Source organism: Salvelinus alpinus, chromosome 13, assembly GCF_045679555.1.
Source record: "Salvelinus alpinus chromosome 13, SLU_Salpinus.1, whole genome shotgun sequence".
NCBI classification, from domain to species: Eukaryota; Metazoa; Chordata; class Actinopteri; order Salmoniformes; family Salmonidae; genus Salvelinus; species Salvelinus alpinus.
The window spans coordinates 57,286,694-57,306,333 of NC_092098.1; the positions used below are offsets into that span (position 1 = coordinate 57,286,694).

The window sequence follows — 19,640 nt, forward strand, 5'->3', positions numbered from 1 at the left end:
TCATGTAAACATCAGGGAGACGTGTTGGTTTATACTGCTCATGTAAACATCAAGGAGACGTGTTGGTTTATAACTCTCATTTATTATTATTGCATAATTGCATTTAGTTCAAATCATATACGTCTGAACTATATCATTCCCCTGCTGTGAGCTTAATGTGTCAACTATACTATGAAACTGGAAAGACAAATTCTCATTAACATTTTATATATTTACAAAGAATTTGACAAAAGATGGGAAAATAACAAACAATAAATGAAAACATATTTTAAAATAATGTTTTTTTTAAAGCCCTACTAGTTGCCTCTAATACTTTCTACAGCAGGTGGTTCGGTGGTTGACTGGCTCCATGTGTTGAGGCCTAGCGCTGGCTGAAGCCTCGGTATTTCCTGGACCCTCTACCCATCTGGCCCTGCACCGCTGCCTGCCAGGCTGTCCAGGGAGAGCAGGGGCCGTAGTTTGATGGTGGTGTGTCGGATGGAGTACCACAGGCCTCTCCAGGTGCCCCACACCACACCGTTGTCATAGAGACCCTTGTAGACTCCGCCGCGGTAGAACTTCCCATTCAGGTTGGCTGCATGACACCTGGAGAGACAGGTGAACACACAACACATGTACTGAGTTCTGAGTACAGAGCAAGAGAAATACATTACAGTGTTAGAGCTTATCAAGCCAAGAGATAGTAAGCAACACAGATAAAGAGAGAGTGACAGACAGGAAGACATGACAGCTGGAGAGGGAGGAGGAAAGGAACACAACACGTACAGAGTTGGAGCACCAGGACCAAGCGCTGCCAGGAGGGAGATCTGGTTGGATACACAGAGTGTGACATAGACATTTATGGTGTAACACTCTGTTAAACCTAGCCAAGAGAAAGAGATGGACACAGAGCTCCTCCCTTTCCTTATGTTCCATAGTGCTAGGCTCCTCCTTTTCTGTATGTTCCATAGTGCCAGGCTCCTCCCTTTCCCTATGTTCCATCGTGCTAGGCTCCTCCTTTTCTGTATGTTCCATAGTGCTAGGCTCCTCCTTTTCTGTATGTTCCATAGTGCTAGGCTCCTCCCTGTCCTTATATTCCATCGTGCTAGGCTCCTCCTTTTTCCTTATGTTCCATAGTGCTAGGCTCCTCCTTTTTCCTTATGTTCCATAGTGCTAGGCTCCTCCCTTTCCCTATGTTCCATAGTGCTAGGCTCCTCCCTTTCCTTATGTTCCATAGTGCTAGACTCCTCCCTTTCCTTATGTTCCATAGTGCTAGGCTCCTCCCTTTCCTTATGTTCCATAGTGCTAGGCTCCTCCCTTTCCTTATGTTCCATAGTGCTAGGCTCCTCCCTTTCCTTATGTTCCATAGTGCTAGGCTCCTCCCTTTCCTTATATTCCATAGTGCTAGACTCCTCCCTTTCCTTATGTTCCATAGTGCTAGGCTCCTCCCTTTCCTTATGTTCCATAGTGCTAGACTCCTCCCTTTCCTTATGTTCCATAGTGCTAGGCTCCTCCCTTTCCCTATGTTCCATAGTGCTAGGCTCCTCCCTTTCCTTATGTTCCATAGTGCTAGACTCCTCCCTTTCCTTATGTTCCATAGTGCTAGGCTCCTCCCTTTCCTTATGTTCCATTGTGCTAGGCTCCTCCCTTTCCTTATGTTCCATAGTGCTAGACTCCTCCCTTTCCTTATGTTCCATAGTGCTAGGCTCCTCCCATTCCTTATGTTCCATAGTGCTAGGCTCTATGGCTTTTCAAGACACCCAGCATTGTTATCTGCAGAGTTAGCTCCAGGTAAATGCTGCAATTCTTCAGCCATTCCTGAACCTGCGACCAAAAACAAGCTACATATGGTCAGTACCAAAACAAATGATCTAATGATTCTGTCTCTTCGCAGCAAAATCTGCAGAGCTGGGATGGTTGTATCCCCCATATAGAGAAGTTTGTACAATAATTTTAATTGCAAAACTAAGTTTTGAATCCGGCGTCGTTTTATGTATCAGTTCATTAGCCATGGAATCGGCACGTCAAAAATCTCTTCCCAACTCTTTTGCATTCTATATGGAACGGCTGTCAATTTATTGGTCCTGAAATGAAACTTTTTATTTTTTTATTTATCACAATTTTTACTTTTTTATTTATCACAATTTTTACTTTTTTATTTATCACAATTTTCTTTAACCAATTACAGTCTTTAATCCGACAGACAAGTTCCTTACTTTCTCCCCCTTCCACTTGCCTCTTCCATTTATGTGGTAATGCTGCAAATAGTTGGTTGTAATTTTGGGTAGAGCAGACATTTCCATGTGTTTATGTTAGCTGCATGTGTGACAGGTCATATTTATGATATATTTTACAAAGATTATACATTGTTTTAAATTTTTTCCCCAAAATAATATTTCATTGATCAATTACTACATTTGAGTTTACATATTCATCAATAACTTGAAGATTACATTTGAAATCAACCAGAGCTTGAAACCCTAGACGTACAGTTGAAGTCGGAAGTTTACATACACTTAGGTTGGAGTCATTAAAACTCGTTTTTCAACCACTCCACACATTTCTTGTTAACAAACTATAGTTTTGGCAAGTCGGTTAGAACATCTACTTTGTGCATGACACAATACAATTTTCCAACAATTGTTTACAGACAGATTATTTCACTTATAATTCACTGTATCACAATTCCAGTGGGTCAGAAATTGATATACACTAAGTTGACTGTGCCTTTAAACAGCTTGGGAAATTCCAGAAAATGATGTCATGGCTTTAGAAGCTTCTGATAGGCTAATTGACATCATTTAGGTCAATTGGAGGTGTCCCTGTGGATGTATTTCAAGGCCTACCTTCAAACTCAGTGCCTCTTTGCTTGACATCATGGGAAAATCAAAAGAAATCAGCCAAGACCTCAGAAAATAAATTGTAGACCTCCACAAGTCTGTCTCCTAGAGATGAACGTACTTTGGTTCGAAAAGTGCAAATCAATCCCAGAACAACAGCAAAGGACCTTGTGAAGATGCTGGAGGAAACAGGTACAAAAGCATCTATAAGCTGTCACGATCGTGTGGAGGAGAGACGGACCAAGGCGCAGCGGGATATGAATACATCTTCCTTTTATTAGAACGACGAAGATGAAAAACGAAACACTTATACAAACTATACAAAACAACAAACGACCGTGAAGCTATAAACGTAGTGCACACACACAGGCTACAAACGTTCAACATAGACAATTCCCCACAAACACCTACAGCCTATGGCTACCTTAAATATGGCTCCCAATCAGAGACAACAATAACCAGCTGTCTCTGAGAACCAAATCAGGCAACCATAGACTTTCCTAAACACCTACACTCAACCATAGACATACCTAGACACATACACTCAACACAAACCCATACACTACAACCAACACCCCCTATACCATATAATCACCCAAAACACACACATACCCCATGTCACACCCTGACCTAACTAAAATAATAAAGAAAACAAATAATACTAAGGCCAGGGCGTGACAGTACCCCCCCCAAAAGGTGCGGACTCCGGCCGCAAAACCTGACATATAAAGGTAGGGTCCGGGGTGGGCCCTAATATGGCGGCGGCTCGGGTGCGGAACGTGGCCCCCACTCCAGCATTGTCAATATCCGCTTCGGTGTCTCTGGTAGATCCTGGCTGACTGGCGGATTCAGCCGATCCCGGCTGACTGACGACTCTGGCTGCTCATGGCTGGCGGGCGACTCTGGCTTCCCATGGCTGGCGGGCGACTCTGGCTGCCCATGGCTGGCGGGCGACTCTGGCTGCCCATGGCTGGCGGGCGACTCTGGCTGCCCATGGCTGGCGGGCGACTCTGGCTGCCCATGGCTGGCGGGCGACTCTGGCTGCCCATGGCTTGCGGGCGACTCTGGCTGCCCATGGCTGGCGGGCGACTCTGGCTGCCCTTGGCTGGCTGACGGCTCTGGACGCTCATGGCTGGCTGACGGCTTTGGACGCTCATGGCTGGCTGACGGCTCTGGACGCTCATGGCTGGCTGACGGCTCTGGACGCTCATGGCAGGCTGACGGCTCTGGACGCTCATGGCAGGCTGACGGCTCTGGACGCTCATGGCAGGCTGGCGGCTCTGGACGCTCATGGCTGGCTGGCGGCTCTGGACGCTCATGGCTGGCTGGCGGCTCTGGCAGATCCTGTCTGGTTGGCGGTTCTGGCAGATCCTGTCTGGTTGGCGGTTCTGGCAGATCCTGTCTGGTTGGCGGTTCTGGCAGATCCTGTCTGGTTGCCGGCTCTGGCAGATCCTGTCTGGTTGGCGGCTCTGGCAGATCCTGTCTGGTTGGCGGCTCTGGCAGATCCTGTCTGGTTGGCGGCTCTGGCAGATCCTGTCTGGTTGGCGGCTCTGGCAGATCCTGTCTGGTTGGCGGCTCTGGCAGATCCTGTCTGACGAATGGCTCTAGCAGCTCCTGACTGACGAACGGCTCTGACGGCTCGGGACAGACGGGCGGCTCTAATGGCTCGGGACAGACGGATGGCTCAGACGGCACTGGGCAGACGGATGGCTCAGACGGCACTGGGCAGACGGATGGCTCAGACGGCACTGGGCAGACGGATGGCTCAGATGGCGCTGGGGAGACGGATGGCTCAGATGGCGCTGGGGAGACGGATGGCTCAGATGGCGCTGGGGAGACGGATGGCTCAGATGGCGCTGGGGAGACGGATGGCTCAGATGGCACTGGGGAGACGGATGGCTCTGGCCGGATGAGGCGCACTGTAGGCCTGGTGCGTGGTGCCGGAACTGGTGGTACCGGGCTGGAGACACGCTTCTCAAGGCTAGTGCGGGGAGAAGGAACAGGGCATACTGGACCCTGGATACGCACATTAGGCCTAGTGCGTGGTGCCGGCACTGGTGGTACCGGGCTGGGGACACGCACTTCAAGGTTAGTGCGGGGAGCAGCAACAGGATGCACAGGACTCTGGAGACGCACAGGAGACTTGGTGCGTGGCGTAGGCACCGGTGGTAATGGGCGGGAGACACGCACCATTGGACGAGTGCGTGGAGGAGGAACAGGGCTCTGGAGACACACTGGAAGCCTGGTGCGTGGTGTAGGCACTGGTGGAACTGGACTGGGGCGGGGAGGTGGCGCCGGAAATACCGGACCGTGCAGGCGTACTGACTCCCTTGAGCACCGAGCCTGCCCAACCTTACCTGGTTGAATGGTCCCCGTCGCCCGACCAGTGCGGGGAGGTGGAATAACCCGCACCGGGCTATGTAGGCGAACCGGAGACACCATGCGTAAGGCTGGTGCCATGTAAGCCGGCCCGAGGAGACGTACTGGTGGCCAGATATGTAGGGCCGGCTTCATGACATCCGGCTCAACGCTCAATCTAGCCCTACCAGTGCGGGGAGGTGGAATAACCCGCACCGGGCTATGCACACGTACAGGAGACACCGTGCGCTCTACTGCGTAACACGGTGTTCGCCCGTACTCCCGCTCTCCACGGTTAGCCTGTGAAGTGGGCGCAGGTCTCCTACCTGCCCTTGGCCCACTACCTCTTACCCTCCCCCAAAGAAATTTTTGGGTAGTACTCACGGGCTTTTCGGGCTTCCGTGCTAGACGCGTCCCCTCATAACGCCGGTTTTGGGCTTGATTCTCCGGCCTCCAGCCTTGCTTCCTTGCTGCCTCCTCATATCGCCGCCTCTCAGCTTTAGCTGCCTCCAGCTCCTCTTTGGGGCGGCGATATTCTCCTGGCTGCGCCCAGGGTCCTTTGCCTTCTAGGTCTTCCTCCCATGTCCATTTCTCCAAATAATTCAGCCTCTCCTGTTGTTGCTGCTTGGTCCTGGATTGGTGGGTGGTTCTGTAACGATGTTCCTCCTCCTCTTCATACAAAGAGGAGGAGTAGTGATTCGACCAAGGCGCAGCGGAATATGAATACATCTTCCTTTTATTAGAACGACGAAGATGAAACACGAAACGAAACACTTATACAAACTATACAAAACAACAAACGACCGTGAAGCTATAAACGTAGTGCACACACACAGGCTACAAACGTTCAACATAGACAATTACCCACAAACACCTAAAGCCTATGGCTACCTTAAATATGGCTCCCAATCAGAGACAACAATAACCAGCTGTCTCTGATTGAGAACCAAATCAGGCAACCATAGACTTTCCTAAACACCTACACTCAACCATAGACATACCTAGACACATACACTCAACACAAACCCATACACTACAACCAACACCCCCTATACCATATAATCACCCAAAACACACACATACCCCATGTCACACCCTGACCTAACTAAAATAATAAAGAAAACAAATAATACTAAGGCCAGGGCGTGACAATATCCACAATAAAACGAGTCCTATATCGACATAACCTGAAAGGCTGCTCAGCAAGGAAGAAGCCACTGCTTCAAAAACCGCAATAAAAAAGCCAGACTACGGTTTGCAACTGCACATGGGGACCAAGATCGTACTTTTTGGAGAAATGTCCTCTGGTCTGATGAAACAAAAATAGAACTGTTTGGCCATAATGACCATCGTTATGTTTGGAGGAAAAAGGGGGAGGCTGAAATAAATCCTTCTCTCTACTATTATTCTGACATTTCACATTATTAAAATAAAGTGGTGATCCTAACTGACCTAAGCCAGGGAATTTTTACTAGGATTAAATGTCAGGAATTGTGAAAAACGGTGTATGTAAACTTCTGACTTCAACTGTATATGTATTGTCTATTTTTAGTTGAAATCTGTGTTGAATTGAAACAATAGCTGTTGATGACTTTACAAATACAATCTAATTAGATGATGTACAGTGACTTCAGAAAGTATTGGCGCCCCCCTTGGGTTGTGCCGTGGCGGAGATCTTTGTGGGCTATACTCGGCCTTGTCTCAGGATGGTAAGTTGGTGGTTGAAGATATCCCTCTAGTGGTGTGGGGGCTGTGCTTTGGCAAAGTGGGTGGGGTTATATCCTGCCTGTTTGGCCCTGTCTGGGGGTATCATCGGATGGGGCCACAGTGTCTCCTGACCCCTCCTGTCTCAGCCTCCAGTATTTATGCTGCAGTAGTTTATGTGTTGGGGGGCTAGGGTCAGTTTGTTATATCTGGAGTATTTCTCCTGTCTTATCCGGTGTCCTGTGTGAATTTAAGTATGCTCTCTCTAATTCTTTCTTTCTTTCTTTCTCTCTCTCGGAGGACCTGAGCCCTAGGACCATGCCCCAGGACTACCTGGCATGATGTCTCCTTACTGTCCCCAGTCCACCTGGCCTTGCTGCAGCTCCAGTTTCAACTGTTCTGCCTGCGGCTATGGAACCCTGACCTGTTCACTAGACGTGCTACTGTTACACCCCTGAAAAAGGGTAGAAAGAATCACGAGAGCGTGATACGGAATGTTTACTCATGGAACGTTTAGTGCAAATCTTACAAAAGTAACACATTTTACAGAATAACAGATCTACAGGAAATAGAGTTTTGTAGGGTACAAGGCTTATTCAAATCATAACAGTATACACTGTACATCACTGAAACAAATACTATTTTCAATATAACTGTCAAGCTAAGCTTTAACTCAGTAAACCAAAACACAATTTATCAACAGGCAATAAAGTGTTTGAAAAACCATTACACAAATATCACCGCAAAATATCTTATTAACAATGCACATGTTCATTCACAATCGACATAAAATGGCAGCTACGTAGCAGTACCTAGCAGTGCGAAGCTAGCTGCAACCGAGCACGGCTCATATTACTCTCTGCAAACTTAACTAACTTCCTCAATATGTTACTAAAACAAACCTTAAACACTCTTGACATGTTAGCAAGTTATTACATTTAAATTACTCTTTTTAATCATCAATAACGTACCTGAAAAAGGGTAGAAAGAATCACGAGAGCGTGATACGGAATGTTTACTCATGGAACGTTTAGTGCAATGAGAAAAAGACCGCAAATTCTCCGTGAACTTGAGTGGAGACCAGAGCAATCGATCTCAGGCTCATAGATTAAGAGCATTTAGTAGATCACAGATTAACACTTTTATCCACGACAACATAAAGTAATCAACATAACGTTTACACATTCCTCTCACAATTCGTATCCTTTGTATGCTTGACGGATTTTAACAGAATTATATAAATGTTATCAATCTATCAACTAATACTGAATGCATGATCTTCTTAACCTTAGATGTTTTAAGATCCTCACATACTATGAATTTACTAATACTTTTTAATGTATAACAGGCTATTAGTATTTCCTTTAACCTGTCACACTACCTGTCCCAGACCTGCGGTTTTCAACTCTCTAGAGACAGCAGGAGCGGTAGAGATACTCTTAATGATCGGCTATGAAAAGCCAACTGACATTTACTCCTGAGGTGCTGACCTGTTGCACCCTCGACAACCACTGTGATTATTATTATTTGACCATGCTGGTCATTTATGAACATTTGAACATCTTGGCCATGTTCTGTTATAATCTCCACCCGGCACAGCCAGAAGAGGACTGGCCACCCCTCAGAGCCTGGTTCCTCTCTAGGTTTCTTCCTAGGTTTTGGCCTTTCTAGGGAGTTTTTCCTAGCCAGCGTGCTTCTACACCTGCATTGCTTGCTGTTTGGGGTTTTAGGCTGGGTTTCTGTACAACACTTTGATATATCAGCTGATGTAAGAAGGGCTTTATAAATACATTTGATGTTGATATTCCCCTTCACTGTTCCACATTTTGTTGTGTTACAACTTTTAAAATGTATCACATTTAGATGTTGTGTCACTGACCTACACTCAACACCCCATAATGTCAAAGTGGAATTAATGTATGTTTTTAGAAATGTTTACCAATGAATTACAAATGAAAAAGCTGAAATGTGAGAAGCGAGAGGCTGCATTAGTCTCCTCACCCACCTGTTGTACCACCAGCCTCCTCTGTTCTCCTGGGCACAGCTGCCCTGTAGGTAGCGGTCATGGTCCTATAGGAATCATCAGGATAAAACATTATATTTACATTGTGCTTTTACCTGCCAAGATGTACTGCTCTTCACTGTGCCCAATACACGATGAGTGTCTTCACTGTGCTCAATACACGATGAGCGTCTCCACTGTGCTCAATACACTATGAGTGTCTCCACTGTGCCCAATACACGATGAGTGTCTTCACTGTGCTCAATACACTATGAGTGTCTTCACTGTGCTCAATACACTATGAGTGTCTCCACTGTGCTCAATACACTATGAGTGTCTCCACTGTGCCCAATACACTATGAGTGTCTTCACTGTGCTCAATACACTATGAGTGTCTTCACTGTGCTCAATACACTATGAGTGTCTTCACTGTGCTCAATACACTATGAGTGTCTCCACTGTGCTCAATACACTATGAGTGTCTTCACTGTGCTCAATACACTATGAGTGTCTCCACTGTGCTCAATACACTATGAGTGTCTCCACTGTGCCCAATACACTATGAGTGTCTTCACTGTGCTCAATACACTATGAGTGTCTTCACTGTGCTCAATACACTATGAGTGTCTCCACTGTGCTCAATACACTATGAGTGTCTCCACTGTGCCCAATACACTATGAGTGTCTTCACTGTGCTCAATACACTATGAGTGTCTCCACTGTGCCCAATACACTATGAGTGTCTCCACTGTGCTCAATACACTATGAGTGTCTCCACTGTGCTCAATACACTATGAGTGTCTCCACTGTGCTCAATACTCTATGAGTGTCTTCACTGTGCTCAATACACTATGAGTGTCTCCACTGTGCCCAATACACTATGAGTGTCTCCACTGTGCTCAATACACTATGAGTGTCTTCACTGTGCTCAATACTCTATGAGTGTCTTCACTGTGCTCAATACACTATGAGTGTCTCCACTGTGCTCAATACACTATGAGTGTCTTCACTGTGCTCAATACACTATGAGTGTCTTCACTGTGCTCAATACACTATGAGTGTCTTCACTGTGCTCAATACACTATGAGTGTCTTCACTGTGCTCAATACACTATGAGTGTCTTCACTGTGCTCAATACACTATGAGTGTCTCCACTGTGCTCAATACACTATGAGTGTCTTCACTGTGCTCAATACACTATGAGTGTCTCCACTGTGCTCAATACACTATGAGTGTCTTCACTGTGCTCAATACACGATGAGTGTCTTCACTGTGCTCAATACACGATGAGTGTCTTCACTGTGCTCAATACACTATGAGTGTCTTCACTGTGCTCAATACACGATGAGTGTCTTCACTGTGCTCAATACACTATGAGTGTCTTCACTGTGCTCAATACACTATGAGTGTCTCCACTGTGCTCAATACTCTATGAGTGTCTTCAAATGTGTCTACAATAAGAAATGCCTTCATCACATACTGGCATGTGACTAACCTGGGAATGATTGATTGATTAGGTAGATGTGACTAACCTGGGAATGATTGATTGATTAGGTAGTTGTGACTAACCTGGGAATGATTGATTGATTAGGTGTGACTAACCTGGGAATGATTGATTGATTAGCTGTGACTAACCTGGGAATGATTGATTGATTGATTAGGTAGCTGTGACTAACCTGGGAATGATTGATTGATTAGGTAGCATTGACTAACCTGGGAATGATTGATTGATTAGGTAGCATTGACTAACCTGGGAATGATTGATTGATTAGGTAGCATTGACTAACCTGGGAATGATTGATTGATTAGGTAGCATTGACTAACCTGGGAATGATTTATTGATTAGCTGTGACTAACCTGGGAATGATTGATTGATTAGGTAGCTGTGACTAACCTGGGAATGATTGATTGATTACGTAGCTGTGACTAACCATGGAATGATTGATTGATTAGGTAGCTGTGACTAACGTGGGAATGATTGATTAGATAGCAGTGACTAACCTGTGAATGATTGATTGATTGATTGGGTAGATGTGACTAACCTGGGAATGATTGATTGGGTAGATGTGACTAACCTGGGAATGATTGATTAGATAGCAGTGACTAACCTGGGAATGATTGATTAGATAGCAGTGACTAACCTGGGAATGATTGATTGATTGATTGGGTAGATGTGACTAACCTGGTCTCTGGTGCTGAACTGCATCCCACTGAGAGAGGACGACCACTGCTCCACCATCCCCCCTCCTCCTGATAAAGCATCTCCTCCACGACCACTAGACACACCATACCATAGACGATAGTTATCCTGGAGGGAGAGAGAGAGAGAGAGAGAGAGAGAGAGAGAGAGAGAGAGAGGTCATGATCAGATGAGCTCCTGCATTTTTCAGCATTTTCTTTAAAAAAGATAGGTTTAGAGTTAGATAAACTTGGATTTTTTGTCAAGAACACATACAGGATGCTACCCTCTACTACATAACCTTCACTTCAAATCAAAACTCAAAACCTACAACCTGATTTTGGACGGAATTACGGAATCACCTGAAAAGTTCACAACAACCAAGGTTTATAATTCTTTACAGCATATTCTCTGGAAAACAACAGAAACCTGAAAACACCACCCAACCTGGAACTGAGTGAGTAATGTTTAGTCTGAAACTATATTCTATTTCCAAAAGCCAAGAAGAAAAATACATGACATTACTTTATAAGGCCTGAATGGTAACATAATTCTTCCAAGCTTGATACAGCTTCAACTAGCACTGACGTGTCAAGTGAGAGGTGTCAAAGCACATTAGCCCAACAATGGCAGGAGAGTCGAATAGTCTACCCCAACCAAATGGAGAGGCCTTAGAAGCTGCCTCCCGCTGTTCAGAGGTAATTAAAATACATTACCCTGTGAGTGTTAAGAATGATAAGGCAAGAAAAGATCACAAAATGAAGCTCCTTATGGAAAATCAAGAGACACTTTTTGCTGACTATTACAAAAATGGGAACATCAGCAACCTTATCTTCCACACAAACCATCCCCTGGCATGGCACAGTGCTATATTAGCACACTACCCCTCTGTCAAGAGAGGGGGGGTTAACGAGGGGTGGAAACTCAGGATTCTTGACAATGAGGACGAGGAGTCAGCTAATATAAATCTATATAAGTCTGGAACAGTAATGGTACAGGGCAACCCCAAACAGTTTCAGCTGGACTTTCATCTAATCAAAGAACTAGCCCAGCAGGAGAAGCTCTCCCTTGATAAAGATACCCCCACCCCAAGTGGGTCAGACCAGACCTCCTCACCATATAACCCCACAGACGAGCAACCCTCAGCAAACAGTCAACCTCCCAGTACAGAGCACTCCTCCCTCATTGAAATGAAGGATAAATTTACCCAGCTGGAGGTAAGGCAGGTGGAGCTGGAACAGCAGGTGATTACACTCCAGTCAGCACAGACCCAGACAACAGTCCAGCACAACAACCCCTTAACCTGACCAGGAGAGCTGGAGGTGGAGAGAGACATATCTGCACTCTGTACAGTGGTGAGACAACTTCAACAGGAGAAAGAGCAGAAGCAGGAGCAGAACAAAGCACTAGAGGAGAGGATCAGACTGCTGGAGGAGAGGGAGAGGGGGATGGAGGAGAGGATCAGACTGCTGGAGGAGAGGTTGAGGGGGATGGCATGTGACAGAGAACAACCCACTAGGGAGGTGGCCATCCCCACAGAGACGCCAGCAGAACAGCCCACCTCAGCACCCGACAAAAGTCTCGACACCACAGCAGAACAGTCCACACCAGACCCTGACCATAGAGTCGACATCACAGCAGAACAGACAAAAGAAAAACCCCAAGCCCAGCAGCTCTCACCCCCTCTGAGCACCCCCCCTGTCAGCCACCCCGACAGCCCTCCTGACAACCCCCCCACACCCACTGAGGACAAACACAAGACACAGATTTTTCTCCTTATGGACTCAAATGGGAAATATATAGAAGAAAAAAAACTTTTTCCCAAACACAGTGTGTCTAAACTCTGGTGTCCAAACACCCAGCGCGCCCTAGACCTTCTGTCTGAGGACAAACTAGGCTCACCTAGCCACATAATAATACACACAGGCACAAACGACCTGAGAGCACAGCAGGAAAGGGTGGCCACAGCACTGAAGGGAGTGATTGAAAAAGCTTCTTCTACTTTCCCCAACGCACAAGTGGTTATCTCCACCCTGCTACCACGAAAAGACTTCCACCCTGCTACAATACAGCGGGTAAACGCAAGCATTTCCCGTGACTGTGCCTCAAAACCAAATGTTTTTCTGGCCCACCACTCCACCCTGGACTTGAACAGCCTCTATGACCAGGTCCACCTCTACAAGGCAGCAGTGCCCACCTTTGCCCGGACTCTAAAGGACATCGCTCTCAAACGAAGCCCCAACACTTCACACAGGAGCAACAGATCAATAGACACCCCACCCAGACCAGCGAGACACCCTCCAAGACCTCCAGGACCCCCCCCTAGACCTACACACCCCCCCCCCACATCAACCATGCCCACACCCAATTTAGGCCCCCTCAGATCAGACCCATGCCACTCCTGCCCACCCCATGCACCCCACCCCCGCAAAGAGGGCATCAACATGGAAGTCACACATACGCCCAGGTAGTGAGCGGGCAAACAGGCCCAACCCCCACTCTTACACTCGCCCAAGCCAACGGCATGTACCAGATGCTCAGCAGGCTCTGCTCACACTTACTGGCCTGAGGCCAAACCCCGACCAACAACATTGGACACTTTATGGAACAAAAAGCCTTCACTATATCATCCTGGAATATCCAAGGTCTGAGGTCATCTGCCTTTGGCCTAAAGAGCAGGAACCCGGACTTCACCAAAGAAATCGGTAATGCAGACATTGTCATCCTGCAAGAAACATGGTATAGAGGAGACGGACCCACTGGTTGCCCTCTAGGTTACAGAGAGCTGGTAGTCCCATCCACCAAACTACCAGGTGTGAAACAGGGAAGGGACTCAGGGGGAATGCTAATTTGGTATAGAGCAGACCTAACTCACTCCATTAAATTAATCAAAACAGGAACATTTTACATTTGGCTTGAAATTCAAAAGGAAATTATCTTAACAGAGAAAAATGTCCTCCTGTGTGCTACCTATATCCCCCCACTAGAATCCCCATACTTTAATGAAGACAGCTTCTCCATCCTGGAGGGGGAAATCAATCATTTCCAGGCCCAGGGACATGTATTAGTCTGTGGCGACCTAAATGCCAGAACTGGACAGGAACCTGACACCCTCAGCACACAGGGGGACAAACACCTACCTGGAGGTGACAGCATTCCCTCCCCCATATGCCCACCTAGGCACAACTATGACAACATAACCAACAAAAACGGGTCACAACTCCTGCAGCTCTGTCGCACGCTGGGTATGTACATAGTCAATGGTAGGCTTCGAGGGGACTCCTATGGTAGGTACACCTATAGCTCATCTCTTGGCAGTAGCACTGTAGACTACTTTATCACTGACCTCAACCCAGAGTCTCTCAGAGCGTTCACAGTCAGCCCACTGACACCCCTATCAGACCACAGCAAAATCACAGTCTACTTGAACAGAGCAATACTCAATCATGAGGCATCAAAGCCAAAGGAACTGAGTAACATTAAGAAATGCTATAGATGGAAGGAATGCAGTTTGGAAACCTACCAAAAAACAATTAGGCAACAGCAAATTCAATCCCTTTTAGACAACTTCCTGGGTAAAACGTTCCACTGCAATAGTGAAGGTGTAAACTTGGCAGTAGAAAATCTTAACAGTATATTTGACCTCTCAGCTTCCCTATCAAATCTAAAAATCTCAAATAGAAAACCGAAGAAAATGAACAACAATGACAAATGGTTTGATAAAGAATGCAAAAATCTAAGAAAGAAATTGAGAAACCTGTCCAACCAAAAACATAGAGACCCGGAAAACCTGAGTCTACGCCTTCACTATGGTGAATCACTAAAACAATACAGAAATACACTACGGAAAAAGAAGGAACAGCACGTCAGAAATCAGCTCAATGTAATTGAAGAATCCATAGACTCTAACCAATTCTGGGAAAATTGGAAAACACTAAACAAACAACAACACGAAGAATTATCTATCCAAAATGGAGATGTATGGGTAAACCACTTCTCCAATCTTTTTGGCTCTATAACAAAGAATAAAGAGCAAAAACATATACATGATCAAATACAAATCCTAGAATCAACCATTAAAGACTACCAGAACCCACTGGATTCTCCAATTACCTTGAATGAGTTACAGGACAAAATAAAAACCCTCCAACCCAAAAAGGCCTGTGGTGTTGATGGTATCCTTAATGAAATGATCAAATATACAGACAACAAATTCCAATTGGCTATATTAAAACTCTTTAACATCGTCCTTAGCTCTGGCATCTTCCCCAATATTTGGAACCAAGGACTGATCACCCCAATCCACAAAAGTGGAGACAAATTTGACCCCAATAACTACCGTGGAATATGCGTCAACAGTAACCTTGGGAAAATACTCTGCATTATCATTAACAGCAGACTCGTACATTTCCTCAATGAAAACAATGTACTGAGCAAATGTCAAATTGGCTTTTTACCAAATTACCGTACAACAGACCATGTATTCACCCTACACACCCTAATTGACAACCAAACAAACCAAAACAAAGGCAAAGTCTTCTCATGCTTTGTTGATTTCAAAAAAGCCTTCGACTCAATTTGGCATGAGGGTCTGCTATACAAATTGATGGAAAGTGGTGTTGGGGGTAAAACATACGACATTATAAAATCCATGTACACAAACAACAAGTGTGCGGTTAAAATTGGCAAAAAACACACACATTTCTTCTCACAGGGTCGTGGGGTGAGACAGGGATGCAGCTTAAGCCCCACCCTCTTCAACATATATATCAACGAATTGGCGCGGGCACTAGAACAGTCTGCAGCACCCGGTCTCACCCTACTAGAATCCGAAGTCAAATGTCTACTGTTTGCTGATGATCTGGTGCTTCTGTCACCAACCAAGGAGGGCCTACAACAGCACCTAGATCTTCTGCACAGATTCTGTCAGACCTGGGCCCTGACAGTAAATCTCAGTAAGACCAAAATAATGGTGTTCCAAAAAAGGTCCAGTCGCCAGGACCACAAATTCCATCTAGACACCGTTGCCCTAGAGCACACAAAAAACTATACATACCTCGGCCTAAACATCAGCACCACAGGTAGCTTCCACAGAGCTGTGAACGATCTGAGAGACAAGGCAAGAAGGGCATTCTATGCCATCAAAAGGAACATAAATTTCAACATACCAATTAGGATCTGGCTAAAAATACTTGAATCAGTCATAGAGCCCATTGCCCTTTATGGTTGTGAGGTCTGGGGTCCGCTCACCAACCAAGATTTCACAAAATGGGACAAACACCAAATTGAGACTCTGCATGCAGAATTCTGCAAAAATATCCTCCGTGTACAACGTAGAACACCAAATAATGCATGCAGAGCAGAATTAGGCCGATACCCACTAATGATCAAAATCCAGAAAAGAGCCGTTAAATTCTACAACCACCTAAAAGGAAGCGATTCCCAAACCTTCCATAACAAAGCCATCACCTACAGAGAGATGAACCTGGAGAAGAGTCCCCTAAGCAAGCTGGTCCTAGGGCTCTGTTCACAAACACAAACACACCCCACAGAGCCCCAGGACAACAGCACAATTAGACCCAACCAAATCATGAGAAAACAAAAAGATAATTACTTGACACATTGGAAAGAATTAACAAAAAAACAGAGCAAACTAGAATGCTATTTGGCCCTAAACAGAGAGTACACAGTGGCAGAATACCTGACCACTGTGACTGACCCAAACTTAAGGAAAGCTTTGACTATGTACAGACTCAGTGAGCATAGCCTTGCTATTGAGAAAGGCCGCCGTAGGCAGACATGGCTCTCAAGAGAAGACAGGCTATGTGCTCACTGCCCACAAAATGAGGTGGAAACTGAGCTGCACTTCCTAACCTCCTGCCCAATGTATGACCATATTAGAGAGACATATTTCCCTCAGATTACACAGATCCACAAAGAATTTGAAAACAAATCCAATTTTGATAAACTCCCATATCTACTGGGTGAAATTCCACAGTGTGCCATCACAGCAGCAAGATTTGTGACCTGTTGCCACAAGAAAAGGGCAACCAGTGAAGAACAAACACCATTGTAAATACAACCCATATTTATGCTTATTTATTTTAACTTGTGTGCTTTAACCATTTGTACATTGTTACAACACTGTATATATATAATATGACATTTGTAATGTCTTTCTTGTTTTGAAACTTCTGTATGTGTAATGTTTACTGTTAATTTGTATTGTTTATTTCACTTTTGTGTATTATCTACCTCACTTGCTTTGGCAATGTTAACACATGTTTCCCATGCCAATAAAGCCCCTTGAATTGAATTGAATTGAATTGAATTGAGAGAGAGAGAGAGAGAGAGAGAGAGAGAGAGAGAGAGAGAGAGAGAGAGAGAGAGAGAGGGAGAGATGGAGAGAGAGAGAGCGACAGAGAGAGAGAGACAGAGAGAGAGAGAGAGACAGAGAGAGAGAGAGAGAGAGAGAGAGAGAGAGAGAGAGAGAGAGAGATACAGAGAGAGAGAGAGCGAGAGAGAGAGAGAGAGAGAGACAGAGAGAGAGAGAGACAGAGAGAGACAGAGAGAGAGAGAGACAGAGAGAGACAGAGAGCGACAGAGAGAGAGAGAGAGAGAGAGAGAGAGAGAGAGAGAGAGAGAGAGAGAGAGAGAGAGAGAGAGAGAGAGAGAGAGAGAGACAGAGAGACAGAGAGAGAGAGAGCCACAAGAAAAGGGCAACCAGTGAAGAACAAACACCATTGTAAATACAACCCATATTTATGCTTATTTATTTTCCATTGTGTACTTTAACCATTTGTACATTGTTACAACACTGTATATATATATATAATATGACATTTGTAATGTCTTTATTGTTTTGAAACTTCTGTATGTGTAATGTTAACTGTTAATTTTTATTGTTTACTTCACTTTTGTATATTATCTACGTCACTTGCTTTGGCAATGTTAACACATGTTTCCCATGTCAATAAAGCCCCTTGAATTGAATTGAATTGAATTGAGAGAGACAGAGAGAGAGAGAGAGAGAGAGAGAGAGAGAGAGAGAGAGAGAGAGAGAGAGAGAGAGAGAGAGAGAGAGAGAGAGAGAGAGAGAGAGAGAGAGAGAGAGAGAGAGAGAGAGAGAAGCCATCCCACAGACTGTTACCAGCCATCCCACAGACTGTTACCAGCCATCCCACAGACTGTTACCAGCCATCCCACAAAATGAGGTGGAAACTGAGCTGCACTTCCTAACCTCCTGCCCAATGTATGACCATATTAGAGAGACATATTTCCCTCAGATTACACAGATCCACAAAGAATTTGAAAACAAATCCAATTTTGATAAACTCCCATATCTACTGGGTGAAATTCCACAGTGTGCCATCACAGCAGCAAGATTTGTGACCTGTTGCCACAAGAAAAGGGCAACCAGTGAAGAACAAACACCATTGTAAATACAACCCATATTTATGCTTATTTATTTTAACTTGTGTGCTTTAACCATTTGTACATTGTTACAACACTGTATATATATAATATGACATTTGTAATGTCTTTCTTGTTTTGAAACTTCTGTATGTGTAATGTTTACTGTTAATTTGTATTGTTTATTTCACTTTTGTGTATTATCTACCTCACTTGCTTTGGCAATGTTAACACATGTTTCCCATGCCAATAAAGCCCCTTGAATTGAATTGAATTGAATTGAATTGAATTGAATTGAGAGAGAGAGAGAGAGAGAGAGAGAGAGAGAGAGAGAGAGAGAGAGAGAGAGAGAGAGGGAGAGATGGAGAGAGAGAGAGCGACAGAGAGAGAGAGACAGAGAGAGAGAGAGAGACAGAGAGAGAGAGAGAGAGAGAGAGAGAGAGAGAGAGAGAGAGAGAGAGAGAGAGAGAGAGAGAGAGAGAGATACAGAGAGAGAGAGAGCGAGAGAGAGAGAGAGAGACAGAGAGAGAGAGAGACAGAGAGAGACAGAGAGAGACAGAGAGAGACAGAGAGCGACAGAGAGAGAGAGAGAGAGAGAGAGAGAGAGAGAGAGAGAGAGAGAGAGAGAGAGAGAGAGAGAGAGAGAGAGAGAGAGAGAGAGAGAGAGAGAGAGAGAGAGAGAGAGAGAGAGACAGAGAGACAGAGAGAGAGAGAGCCACAAGAAAAGGGCAACCAGTGAAGAACAAACACCATTGTAAATACAACCCATATTTATGCTTATTTATTTTCCATTGTGTACTTTAACCATTTGTACATTGTTACAACACTGTATATATATATATAATATGACATTTGTAATGTCTTTATTGTTTTGAAACTTCTGTATGTGTAATGTTAACTGTTAATTTTTATTGTTTACTTCACTTTTGTATATTATCTACGTCACTTGCTTTGGCAATGTTAACACATGTTTCCCATGTCAATAAAGCCCCTTGAATTGAATTGAATTGAATTGAGAGAGACAGAGAGAGAGAGAGAGAGAGAGAGAGAGAGAGAGAGAGAGAGAGAGAGAGAGAGAGAGAGAGAGAGAGAGAGAGAGAGAGAGAGAGAGAGAGAGAGAGAGAGAGAGAGAGAGAGAGAGAAGCCATCCCACAGACTGTTACCA

At 45.0% G+C, this 19,640-nt stretch overlaps 1 protein-coding gene across 1 annotated transcript in view; it reads right to left on the reverse strand.

The window, feature by feature from the left end:
• Positions 1-62: 62 nt before the first annotated feature.
• fgl1b (fibrinogen like 1B) overlaps positions 63-19,640 on the reverse strand; it is a 49,588-nt gene continuing 30,010 nt past the window's right edge. The window contains exons 8-10 of the mRNA XM_071337305.1: positions 11,066-11,191; positions 8,887-8,951; positions 63-585 (exon numbers count right to left, since the gene is read on the reverse strand). Coding sequence (XP_071193406.1) covers positions 399-585; positions 8,887-8,951; positions 11,066-11,191 — 378 coding nt within the window. The 3' untranslated portion in view covers positions 63-398. The remainder of the gene's footprint in view (positions 586-8,886; positions 8,952-11,065; positions 11,192-19,640) is intronic.